At 44.1% G+C, this 13,526-nt stretch overlaps 1 protein-coding gene across 4 annotated transcripts in view; it reads left to right on the forward strand.

Annotated features, from left to right (window-relative positions):
* MYO5A (myosin VA) overlaps positions 1-13,526 on the forward strand; it is a 571,522-nt gene that overhangs the window by 486,073 nt on the left and 71,923 nt on the right. For all 4 annotated transcript variants that reach the window (XM_069222454.1, XM_069222456.1, XM_069222457.1 and 1 more), the window contains one exon: positions 10,163-10,317. In XM_069222454.1, coding sequence (XP_069078555.1) covers positions 10,163-10,317 — 155 coding nt within the window. The remainder of the gene's footprint in view (positions 1-10,162; positions 10,318-13,526) is intronic.

Genomic DNA, 13,526 nt, shown 5'->3' on the forward strand with positions numbered 1-13,526 from the left:
CCGGAGTGTTACAAGTTGTTTTTCTTCGAAGAAGTCTTTCGAGTCACGGGACCGAGTGACTCCTCCTTTTGTCTCCATTGCGCATGGGCGTCGACTCTATCCTCGATTGTTTTTTTTCCGCCATCGGGTTCGGACGTGTTCCTGTCGCTCCGAGTTTCGGAACGGAAAGATAGCTAATTTCGGAAGATTTTCGTCGGTATTGTTGCGTTCGGGATCGGCGTACTTACATTCAACACCGCATCAAAGATCGAAGAGCTCCGGTGCCCTTCGGGGTAGTTTTTCGATCCTCCGTCGGGGCCTGGTCGGCCCGACCGCGTGCTGAAGAACGCCGATGGAACGGACCCCGTTTCGTTTCTGCCCCAAATGCCACAATAAATACCCCTACACAGACCAACACTTGGTCTGCAACCTGTGCCTGTCACCTGAGCACAGCGAAGACACCTGCGAGGCCTGTCGTGCGTTCCGGTCCCGAAAAACACTCCGAGACCGTCGAGCCAGAAGACTTCAGATGGCGTCCGCACCGACAGCCCAACGGGAGTTCGAGGAACAGGAAGAGGAAGGTACCTTCTCGATCCAAGACTCAGACTCCGAAGGATTCGACGATACACAAACCGTGAGTAAGACGTCGAAAACCACACAGAGAAACATTTACAAGGCCCAGGGGACGCCACTGCCACCAGGCCATGGCTCGACCCGTAAATTCGGTGACCGACCGTCGGCACCGAAAAAGGCCCAAACAGTGCCGAGATTGTCCGACTCCGGTCGAGACACCGGCACGCAGCCTTCTCGGGACCGAGAAAGTGCTGGAGACAAGCCTCGACACCGTGATGCCGGTGTGGACACGGCTCGACGCCGAGACAGCGGCACCGAAACAGATCGACGCCGAGAGGTTTCGGCCCCGAAAAGAAAAAAAGTCACCTCGGAGCCGAAAAAACACGCAGACAAAGTTTCGATGCCGAAACAAACTGCAAGCGACCCAGCTTCAGGCTCTTATACAGAAGAGCACTCGCTAACCTCCCAAATGCAGAAGCATAGGTTTGAGGAAGAGCTACAGGCAACTGATGTGGACCATACGCAAAAACGTATCTTCATTCAGCAGGGGACAGGAAAAATAAGCACCCTTCCCCCCATTAGGAGAAAGAGGAGGTTGGAGTTCCAGACGGAACAAACACCACAACCAAAAGTGGTGAAAAGAGTTACACCACCACCCTCACCTCCGCCCGTGATTGACGTTTCACCAGCACAAACTCCATCACACTCCCCAGCTCACACCACCATGAGCCAGGGTGACCAAGATCAGGACGCATGGGACCTATACGACGCCCCAGTGTCAGATAACAGTCCGGAGGCATACCCTGCGAAGCCATCTCCACCAGAAGACAGCACCGCGTACTCTCAAGTGGTGGCTAGAGCAGCACAATTTCACCACGTAAGCCTCCACTCAGAACAGGTCGAGGATGATTTCTTATTCAACACACTCTCCTCCACCCACAGCTCATACCAAAGCTTGCCTATGCTCCCTGGTATGCTCCGGCACGCAAAAGACATCTTTAAGGAGCCGGTTAAAAGTAGGGCAATCACACCAAGGGTAGAAAAAAAGTATAAGCCGCCTCCTACGGACCCGGTTTTCATCACTACACAGCTGCCACCAGACTCTGTCGTTGTAGGAGCAGCTAGGAAAAGGGCCAACTCTCACACATCTGGAGATGCACCACCCCCAGATAAAGAAAGCCGCAAGTTTGATGCAGCTGGTAAAAGAGTCGCAGCACAAGCTGCAAACCAGTGGCGCATCGCGAACTCCCAGGCACTACTTGCGCGCTATGACAGAGCCCACTGGGACGAGATGCAACATCTCATTGAACATCTGCCCAAGGACTTACAAAATAGGGCAAAACAAGTGGTTGAGGAGGGACAGGCCATCTCCAACAACCAGATCCGCTCCTCCATGGACGCTGCAGATACAGCTGCACGGACAATTAATACATCCGTAACTATCAGAAGGCATGCATGGCTCCGAACGTCTGGATTTAAACCAGAGATTCAACAAGCAGTTCTCAATATACCTTTTAATGAAAAAGAACTGTTCGGTCCAGAAGTGGACACAGCGATTGAGAAACTCAAAAAAGATACGGACACTGCCAAAGCCATGGGCGCACTCTACTCCCCGCAGAGCAGAGGGAATTACAGCTCATTCCGTAAAACGCCCTTTCGAGGGGGGTTTCGGGGTCAAAGCACACAAGCCAGCACCTCACAAGCCACACCGTCCAGTTACCAAGGACAGTATAGAGGAGGTTTTCGGGGACAATATAGAGGAGGGCAATTCCCTAGAAATAGAGGAAGATTCCAAAGCCCCAAAACCCCTACTACTAAACAGTGACTCACATGTCACTCACCCCCTCCACACAACACCAGTGGGGGGACGAATAGGTCATTATTACAAAGCATGGGAGAAAATCACTACAGACACTTGGGTTCTAGCAATTATCCAACATGGTTATTGCATAGAATTTCTACAATTCCCTCCAAACATACCACCAAAAGCACAAAATTTAACAACACACCATTCCAATCTCCTGGAGATAGAAGTGCAGGCACTATTGCAAAAGAATGCAATCGAATTAGTGCCAAACACACAAATAAACACAGGAGTTTACTCACTGTACTTTCTGATACCAAAGAAGGACAAAACACTGAGACCAATCCTAGACCTCAGAGTAGTGAACACTTTCATCAAATCAGACCACTTCCACATGGTCACACTACAAGAAGTATTGCCATTGCTAAAGCTGCACGACTACATGGCAACTTTAGACCTCAAGGATGCTTATTTCCATATACCAATACACCCATCGCACAGGAAATACCTAAGGTTTGTATTCAAAGGAATACATTACCAATTCAAGGTACTGCCTTTCGGATTAACAACCGCACCAAGAGTGTTTACCAAATGTCTAGCGGTAGTCGCAGCACACATAAGAAGGCAGCAGATACATGTGTTCCCATATCTAGACGACTGGCTAATCAAGGCCCATTCGTTAATAGAGTGCTCAATTCACACAAATCATATCATACAAACCCTCTTCAAACTAGGGTTCACCGTCAATTTCACAAAATCCAAAAGTCTGCCACGCAAGGTACAACAATACCTGGGAGCCATAATAGACACATCAAAAGGAGTAGCCACTCCAAGTCCACAAAGAATTCAAAATTTCAACACCATCATACAACGCATGTATCCAACACAAAAGATACAAGCAAAGATGGTATTACAACTCCTAGGCATGATGTCATCATGCATAGCCATTGTCCCAAACGCAAGACTGCACATGAGGCCCTTACAACAATGCCTAGCATCACAGTGGTCTCAAGCACAGGGTCACCTTCTAGATCTGGTGTTAATAGACCGCCAAACTTACCTCTCGCTTCTGTGGTGGAACAACATAAATTTAAACAAGGGGCGGCCTTTCCAAGACCCAGTGCCACAATACGTAATAACAACAGATGCTTCCATGACAGGGTGGGGAGCACACCTCGATCAACACAGCATACAAGGACAATGGAACGTACATCAAACAAAACTGCATATCAATCACCTAGAACTTCTAGCAGTTTTTCAAGCACTAAAAGCTTTCCAACCAATAATAGTTCACAAATACATTCTCGTCAAAACAGACAACATGACAACAATGTATTATCTAAACAAGCAGGGGGGGACGCACTCCACGCAGTTAAGCCTGCTAGCACAAAAAATTTGGCATTGGGCAATTCACAACCAAATTCGCCTAATTGCACAGTTTATACCAGGGATACAAAATCAACTCGCAGACAATCTCTCTCGAGATCACCAACAGGTCCACGAATGGGAAATTCACCCCCAAATTCTGAACACTTATTTCAAACTCTGGGGAACACCTCAGATAGACTTGTTTGCGACAAGGGAGAACGCAAAATGCCAAAACTTCGCATCCAGATACCCACACAAACAATCCCAAGGCAATGCCCTATGGATGAACTGGTCAGGGATATTTGCTTACGCTTTTCCTCCTCTCCCTCTCCTTCCTTACCTGGTAAACAAACTCAGTCAAAGCAAACTCAAACTCATATTGATAGCACCAACTTGGGCAAGGCAACCCTGGTACACAACACTGCTAGACCTATCAGTGGTACCCTGCATCAAATTGCCCAACAGGCCAGATCTGTTGACACAGCACAACCAAAAGATCAGACACCCAGATCCAGCATCGCTGAATCTAGCAATCTGGCTCCTGAAATCCTAGAATTCGGGCACTTACAGCTTACCCAAGAATGTATGGAAGTCATAAAACAAGCAAGAAGGCCATCCACAAGGCACTGCTATGCAAGTAAATGGAAGAGGTTTGTTTGCTACTGCCATATTAATCAAATACAACCGTTACACACAACTCCAGAACAGGTAGTGGGTTACTTGCTTCACTTACAAAAATCTAACCTAGCTTTCTCTTCCATTAAGATTCACCTTGCAGCAATATCTGCATACCTGCAAACTACCTATTCAACTTCCCTATATAAAATACCAGTCATTAAAGCATTCATGGAGGGCCTTAGGAGAATTATACCACCAAGAACACTACCTGTTCCTTCATGGAACCTAAATGTTGTCCTAACTAGACTTATGGGTCCACCTTTTGAACCCATGCACTCCTGCGACATACAGTTCCTAACCTGGAAGGTGGCATTTCTCATCGCCATTACTTCCCTAAGAAGAGTAAGCGAGATTCAGGCGTTTACTATACAGGAACCTTTTATACAACTACACAAAAATAAAGTCGTCCTAAGGACCAATCCTAAATTTTTGCCAAAGGTTATTTCACCGTTCCATCTAAATCAAACAGTGGAACTTCCAGTGTTCTTTCCACAGCCAGATACCGTAGCTGAAAGGGCACTACATACATTAGATGTCAAAAGAGCATTAATGTATTACATTGACAGAACAAAAAACATCAGAAAGACTAAACAACTCTTTATTGCATTTCAAAAACCTCACGCAGGAAACCCAATTTCAAAACAAGGTATAGCCAGATGGATAGTTAAATGCATCCAAATCTGCTACCTTAAAGCTAAACGACAGCTGCCCATTACACCAAGGGCACACTCAACCAGAAAGAAAGGTGCTACCATGGCCTTTCTAGGAAACATCCCAATGCAAGAAATATGTAAGGCAGCCACATGGTCTACGCCTCACACATTCACCAAGCACTACTGTGTAGACGTGTTATCCGCACAACAAGCCACAGTAGGTCAAGCCGTATTGAGGACATTATTTCAGACTACTTCCACTCCTACAGGCTGATCCACCGCTTTTGGGGAAATAACTGCTTACTAGTCTATGCAGAACATGCGTATCTACAGCGACAGATGCCATCGAACTGAAAATGTCACTTACCCAGTGTACATCTGTTCGTGGCATCAGTCGCAGTAGATTCGCATGTGCCCACCCGCCTCCCCGGGAGTCTGTAGCAGTTTGGAAGTTACCTTCAATTATTTATATATGTATCATCTCAACCTTAAATAGGTGCATACTTAGTCACTCCATTGCATGGGCACTATTACTACAATTCAACTCCTACCTCACCCTCTGCGGGGAAAAACAATCGAGGATAGAGTCGACGCCCATGCGCAATGGAGACAAAAGGAGGAGTCACTCGGTCCCGTGACTCGAAAGACTTCTTCGAAGAAAAACAACTTGTAACACTCCGGCCCAACACCAGATGGCGAGCTATTGCAGAACATGCGAATCTACTGCGACTGATGCCACGAACAGATGTACACTGGGTAAGTGACATTTTCATTATCATTTATTTGCATTTTACAAACTTTATGCACTTACTGTCGCTGAACATTCTGTGTACTGTCTTTATACACTGGGGCTGTGGTTGTCACTGCTGACACTTGTAGCTATAGTCACAGCCCATACTACACACCTCCTTCTACACTTAGGGCCTTGGTTAGCAGCGCTGCCAGATATGCCGATGCCCATGGCAACTACTGCTTCATCCTGAAAAGGTCAGTTTCACAAACTCACTCTGCCTCTTCCCCCTTCTTTTGCTTCAGCTCCTGCTAATCGATCCACACCTACATGCTGACTTTATTACACAAGACAGACACAAAGGTGTTTCATCACAACCTAAAACAGCAATCTTTGAGCTCATGTATACCTCTAGAAGCCCCAAGCATACTCTCTCTTAATGTAAATTGCCTCACCCACTAAGCAAGATGAAAGAAAATCTTGTCCTTACACACGCAAACCTAGATGTAGTGTTCATCCAGGAAACACACTTCTCCAACTCGGAGACTGAGAATCCCTGCCATGGCTGGTAGGCAGTGAGAAGAAAATGGTACCTTTTCCTCTAAGTCCTACTATAAAGGAGGGGTGGCAATCTTGTTCCGGAAAGGCCTACCTTTGAAGGTTCCAAAAATGTGGGTTGGAGCAGAGGGCCACATCTTACTTCGTAAAGAAAGCACTTGGGTTGTGTCACTAAGTCTTGGTTCTGTATATGCCCGAACCAGAGACAAATGACAATTTTTCAGAGCAGTATATCACATTCTCCTTGCCCTGCTAGAGCTAAAGTGCATCTTGAAGCTAACTGGAACCTAGTTTTGGTCCCAGTTATGGATAAGCCAGACCTTCATGTGCTCCACTATTGAAAAAGACTGGCAGAATCCTACTTATTTAATATCCGACCCCTCGCTGACCCATCCCTGGTGACTGGCTCACCCCCCACCTGTGACTCTACATTCACTTCCTGCACATATGGCACACCTTCTAGGATTGATTGTTACCTCACAACATCTACCCTTCTTCCATACAAGGAGGACGTAGATATTTCCCTGAATGGCCATCTGATCATGAAGTAGTGCGACTTCGCCTGGCCGTAAGAATCCCAACACCCCTGTTAAATTAATGGCAGTTTAATGCCACGAGGTACAGGACCAAGGAAGTCAAGTGCAAGCATTTATACACACATACCTTGAGGAGAACACCCATTCTGTAATCTTCTCTCCCATTTGCTATGGGGAGCAGGGAAGGCAAGTCTTAGAGGGAAATGAATGAGAGGTCTAGAGTCTGAAACACAGGTAGCCCATCTCAACAAGAGCTATACTAAAATGCATTCTCTGCGTACATTATGCTCGGAAAGAAATCCCAACTTAATAGTATTTACCCCTCACATGCAGAAAGATCTCTTAAGTCTAAAGCAGAGGCCTTTTGAAGGAGGTGAGAGGGCAGGGTGCCTACTCGCTTATCAAATGGAGCAGCAAGACACAGTTGTGGTAATTAGAAACGATTCCAGAGAATTACTGGCACATCCTATTGACATTATATCAATGTTCCATTCTTCCTGCAAAAAAATATATAGATCCGAATGTCTCACCTCCACACAAGTGGAGGAGAACTTTATCCTTAATTTGCTCAGGTTGCCCATACAGAAACTCTTTCTGGAGACAACAGCCTAATTTGCAGAGTCTATACTTGCAAGAGGTAGGACAGGTTATAGATGACCTACCAGCCTCCAAAGAACCAGGGATAGAGGGCTACTAGCTGAATTCTATAAAATCAGTAGAGAAAACTATTGGTTCCCCTCATGTGCAAAATGTTCATTGAAGTTCTGGACAGTTACCTCCTCTCACCAAAGCTAATAAAGCCAGAATATCTGTCATACTCAAGCCTAACAAAGACCCATTATATTACACAAGCTACTGCTCTAGTTCACTAATTAATGTTGATTTGATGATCTTAGCTAAGTTGTTAGCCAATAGGCTTAGAGGCCTGTTACTCTTATTGATACACTCCGTATCTGGTAGTTTTCACCCCACACTGGTCATCAGCAGCTCACTTACAAATATTGGCACAAGTGCTATTGCAAACCTGAGATGAGATGGTTGAGAGGATGGTACTTTCCCTGGACGCAGAGAAAGCTTTTGACAGGATGAAGTATGACTGTCTTTTCAGGTTTTGGACGTCATGGGTGTTGGCCACAGATTCCTAGCAACCGTGATACACTGGTCTCACTCCAGTAGTTTCTTACAACTGACATGTCTCCGGACCCTTCTCCATTAATTAGGGGAACAAAGCAAGGGTGCCCTCTCTCACCCCTGCTTTTTGTGATTGTCCTGCTGCCTCTGAGATACCATTCAACAACACCCCAAGATCCTCAGAATACCTACTCCAGCAGGGGAGGTGAAGGCATTACTATATGCCGATGACATCCTCTTGACCAGCTACTCCAGTTACTTCCTTAGCTTATCTCTCAAATCTGATTTGTCAGCTTTTTCCAGATACTGAATCAACTGGGGTAAATGTGAATCTTTGCCTTTAATCCTGGTTACTATAGTTGCTTCGGTAGGACCCCACCCTATCAGATGGCAAACAAAAAGCCTGAACTATCTGGGATTTTTACTCAACCAAGGACTCTCTAACATAATGGAAGATAACCTGCATCCCTTGCTGTCCGAAATCAGGCTAGATATAGAGAGAAGGTTAACCTTGAACCTATTGTCATGGAGCAGGGTGCAAGATGTTAAAAATGAATGTGAAGCTACAAATTAACCATCTTTTGCAATTATCCTTTTTGAGATACTAAAAACAATTCTTGTGGACCTTTCCCAAGTTATCAAACTGTTTATCTTTGAAGGGAAGAAACCAAGACTGAGAATTAGCAAATTACATGTCAGCACAGAATGTAGAGGTTTCCTACTGCCAAATCCTGAATATTACTGGTTTGTATTCCAAATGGAGAACATTCACTATTATATGCACTCTGCACTGAAACACATGAGTTGGGTCTTAATCACCGATGCACTGTTGGGCATTGGTACTTTGAAATCAATGGAGAAACTAAAACTCGTTCGTTATCACCCAGTTTTGTGGGTCACACATCATGCATGGTACATAGCACATTATCTATTGCAAGCAGACACAGCTGTATTGTGAGTAAAGCACCTGTATGGACGGACTTCATACTGAAATAGGTGATAAAACTGGACCACATATTATTAAATGGCAAGATGATGTCCTCCCTAGAATCCTTATCCAGAAATAACGGCTGAGGTTAGCTCTTAATGGCATCCTATAAACACACTATTTACAACCTTGAAGACTAAAGTTCCTTGCTCCAGTCTCTGGGTGAGTGCACTGTTTTAAGTATTTTCTAAGGAGGGTTAGTCCGGATTCTGCCCTTATCTTATGCCTCACTCACTAGCCTTCTGACAACTGAAGATTCCAGCCCACAGAAAAGGGGGCATGTTAACGGATACATCTGTTCTCACCTTTGATTTAGTCTACGGAGGACACTCCTATAGCAGCATTCATACAAAGTGAGGTCTTGGAAGCGTGATACTGGGGATATCCCTACCGTGGGTCTGCCTTTCTTTCCTTTTCATGTTCAAAACAAGTAAACTCCAATGTGGGTTAAGGAGTGGTAGTAAGGGGAAAATGGGAAGTTTTGTTCTGGTTGGTGATAGTGCAATTTTTCATACAAAAGGGACTTTAATGGTTTGAATCCTGTGAACATTCTGACACTGAAGCTCAGTTAGATCCAATGACTTCCATCATAGAGACTAAGTACATAGTTATTATTAGTAAGCTTGATCTTCATGTTTAAGTGTACCTAATGAAAACTGAGCAGCTGTGTCTGCAATCATGTGGCTGGTGAAAAGGTTTGTTTAATATGATACATATATTTAGCAAAATGTGATTGAATAATATAGAAATCAAACTATGAACAATTCAAAATTGTATGAATTCTTGGGTTATTGTTGTATTTTCTTTCTACAAAAAGGGTGATATTGACTTTAAATGGGATGGATTCTGCACTGTTGATTTTCCAGAATTTTTTCTGTTCTGCCAAAAATAACTTGGTGCCTTGTATGCCACTAAGAAAAGAGTGAGGTTATAAATAATATCAAAGTACCAATACCAGTGAACAATGGATCCTTCCCACTGCCAGTCAACCCTCACCCTGCCCAAATAACATTTGTCACCTTGTGGTGCATTTTATGTTTCATTATTTTTAATGTACTATTAAAGGCAGAGGGAATATCTTCATATGTTGTAGACCCACAGGGGACAATTTGGGGTTTTAACAACAGTTCCTTATTTAAAGTCAAAATTGTATTTTTGTCCTAGAATTAAAGCCAAGAGGTGTTGCAGTCAACCTCATCCCAGGATTGCCAGCATATATCTTGTTTATGTGTGTCCGCCATGCAGACTACCTGAATGATGATCAAAAAGTGCGTTCGTTGCTGACTTGTTCTATTAATGGCATCAAGAAAGTATTGAAGGTAAGTTGTGTTTTTTGTTAAAGTTTCAACATTCTTTATGAACACCATGTTTGAGCTGTGTAACGAGTGAATATTTGTAACTACACTACCTGATTTATCTCTTGAGATACGTGATATCCAATAATTTGTTTGAGGACTCATTGTTAATAATGTGTAATGTGTAACAAATGACATTCTTTTCTGCTTTTATAGAATGTTAATACAAATGGCCTAGTCATGATGGGACCCATAGGAAAAATACTGGGTCGAAATGTTGACACTATACCTAGTATGTTGCGTGATTAAGATTTACATTAGGATTATTCTGATTTTGATCATCCTATAGATAAGACTGACTTTAGAATCCTTGATCTTCGTGTGATTTTATTGTTTATATAAAACATTTGCACCACTATGAGCACTGTCCCATCTGCACTTCGATTATTTACTGATTTTCTTCAAAAATTAGAAAAGCATTATTTTGAAAATAGTGGCGTTGGTTAAATTTTTAATGCATTGAATGGTATTCATTTAAGAGGTAAAATGTATGTATATCAAACTTGGACTGAACCCTGGGGTGTGTGTGTGTGTGTGTGTGTGTAATATATTTGCAATATGATGTCTGTATCCATGGGGTCCAAGATGCAGGATATAACGAGGCTTGGGGGAGCTCCCAGAGAAGGGTCTCTGAGATAAGGCTCTCTTGGTGCATTTCACCACAAAACATGTGAAACGTGCTTCCTCTGGGATCTAGGATTTAAATCAGTAGTGTAAGAAACGTTTAGGTTTGAATCCCTCAAAAGTTTCTCTGAAACCTACAAGCTACTGATTGTTTTGGCGGGCTCTCCCAGATCCCTCCTGGAGCCCTCCACTTTCAAAAGCACGGCTCCCTCCCCTGCAGCAGTAGATATGGCGCTTATCTGGATTTTGGGTTGCTGGGATATCTTCGCAGACTTGTTTTTTACCATGGTGAGTAACATGCCTCTATTGTGGACCCATAATGATACTACTGGTTTGCGCTTGAGTGCATCCTCTCCAAGATAGCTTCAACAGCAAGCCTTTGGCAATGTTCTGTTCACCTGAGTGATGTGCTCTGGCCAGATGGTGGCAGGTTCCCCACCTCTTCTTCCAAATCTTGGATGTTGGCAGCACTCTTGGAGATACCACAGAGACTTTGTGGGCTGAATCTTTCTTGATATTTCTTAGTGTCCCCCATGGGACTGGGCAGCCCAGATATGAAGCTTGTTTTCTTCAGGCTAGTGCGGTGCTCATCATGCTGGTTCCTATCCTGTAACTCTGTTTAGGAGAAAGAGAGAGTCCTCCTCTCCCTCGCAGACTTCATTCTCAGGCAGTATTAGGGTTACTCTATGCCCCACTGTCTTTTGCCATTAAAAGGAATGTGAGGCAACAAGTGGGGGCACCCCAACAATTTCAGGAACCTCACTATCTCACAACATAATTGTGTTGCAGGCCAGCTATCTCCCTCACAGCTGGGTCCGTTCAGAAACAAGCAGTCACTCCTAGGCCCCAACCATACATCTCTTCCATGGACCACAACCAAAGCAGAGTGAGCACACCACAGTAGCATGGCAACTCCTCACCATTTGTGCTGCCTCACTCATTGGCATGGTTGCCCAGCATAACCCCCAAGTGCAGCTTAGAGTTTCACCAGCCTGGCTGGTACCTCAATACATTGCTGAGAACCACCACTCTGTTGTCAGCGGGCCAGTTTACAGACCCAAGCCCAACTAGTCCAGCATTTTGTTCTGCTGGCCAGTCTCACTGGGACCATGTCTGTCTTTTGTGGCACTGCTCCTCCATGGCATGGGTCTAAGCCAACGCAGCATCCCATAAAATTGCCTTCCAAGGAGGAACACATCTAGGGTCCGGCCTGTTTCCTCCTGGTCCGGTCATTGCACCTACCACCACCTAGCATTCTTGGGATCCATCATGGGAAGCCAACTTATCCTCCTAAAATGCAAGCAACAGTGCAGGGAGCTGTTATGGGCCTATGGAGTTGTAACAAGGGAGGATTGTGAAGGCTTACAAGGAGCATTAAGTAATTGTGGCACCGTGATGGCCCCCGGTAGCTACGGTACGGTAGCTACGCCCCTATCTGCTTTTAATAAGGAACAATTCTATGGGCACATTGTATAATTCTAGGGGTTCATGTGCACTAGTCACTAAACTAATAGTAGGTTGTAGTTTAAGTGGGTATAGGAGCACAAATCTTTTCACCCCAGAAGGGGTGAGGAACTAGTATTACATGACATCAATCTACATTTAATTTACAGTATGACCAATTTGGCCACACAATGAAAAAACAAACCGAAAGTAAAGTTAAAGGGTTTTATTACAAATTAATACTCAGGTTAAGATAAACAGTTCTCAAAAACAGATAGGATGACTGAATCATCCGAAATAAATTTAGATCATAAGACAAACTAAAGATTCAATGATTGCTATGCAGAACTACAGCAAAACTTGATGTTCTGAAAATAAGCGTTGCCCTAACCATTTACACATTAGTGTAGATAAAGTCTTCTAACTAATCTAGCTAGAGCCCATGGGAATTCTCCATACTTACAGCACATGAGGACACAAGTTAAAAAGTTAAAACAAGACTAAAAGAACCTGGAAAAAGGTACATCTGGGGCAAAAAGAAGCTAACTAAAGAAGGTTAAAAGTAAGTAAAAAGGGAAGGTGAAAGCATTTCAGAAGCTCAGTCAAGAGTCTTCCTAATGGGACAGGAAAAGTCTAAGCAGCTCTCAGCAAGCATTGGGAAACATGCGGGGCCAGGGAAAAGAGGTCTACTCCAAGTCCAAGGAATCTGCTCCTGCCTCTTACTACTGTATACTGGCTACTAGCTAAAATCAATCAGTGAAAGTCCTAGTTAAAATGATGATTACTGTATAGGTAACAACCAAGGATCGGATAACCACGTGGTCCAATCTCCTCACATTACACAGCAACTTTTGCAACATGTTCCTTCATTCCGAAGAGCATCCTGAGAATATAACTGTCCTTTGTCCGCTGCATGACTGTCTTAACATTCTCGGTCTATCCAAGTACCTCTTCCTAGGTTAGTTTCTCAGGCTCTGAGTAAAACAGTAGCACCTCTACTTCTAAACTAACATTTCATGTGAAAGCCACCTGAAATGAGATGACATGTTAGCAGAAATGGAAAAAACTCTCACATTTAGGAAACTGAGGCCTAATAAAGCTAACTA

The sequence above is a fragment of the Pleurodeles waltl genome, chromosome 3_1 (genome assembly GCF_031143425.1).
Source record: "Pleurodeles waltl isolate 20211129_DDA chromosome 3_1, aPleWal1.hap1.20221129, whole genome shotgun sequence".
Classification (NCBI taxonomy): Eukaryota; Metazoa; Chordata; class Amphibia; order Caudata; family Salamandridae; genus Pleurodeles; species Pleurodeles waltl.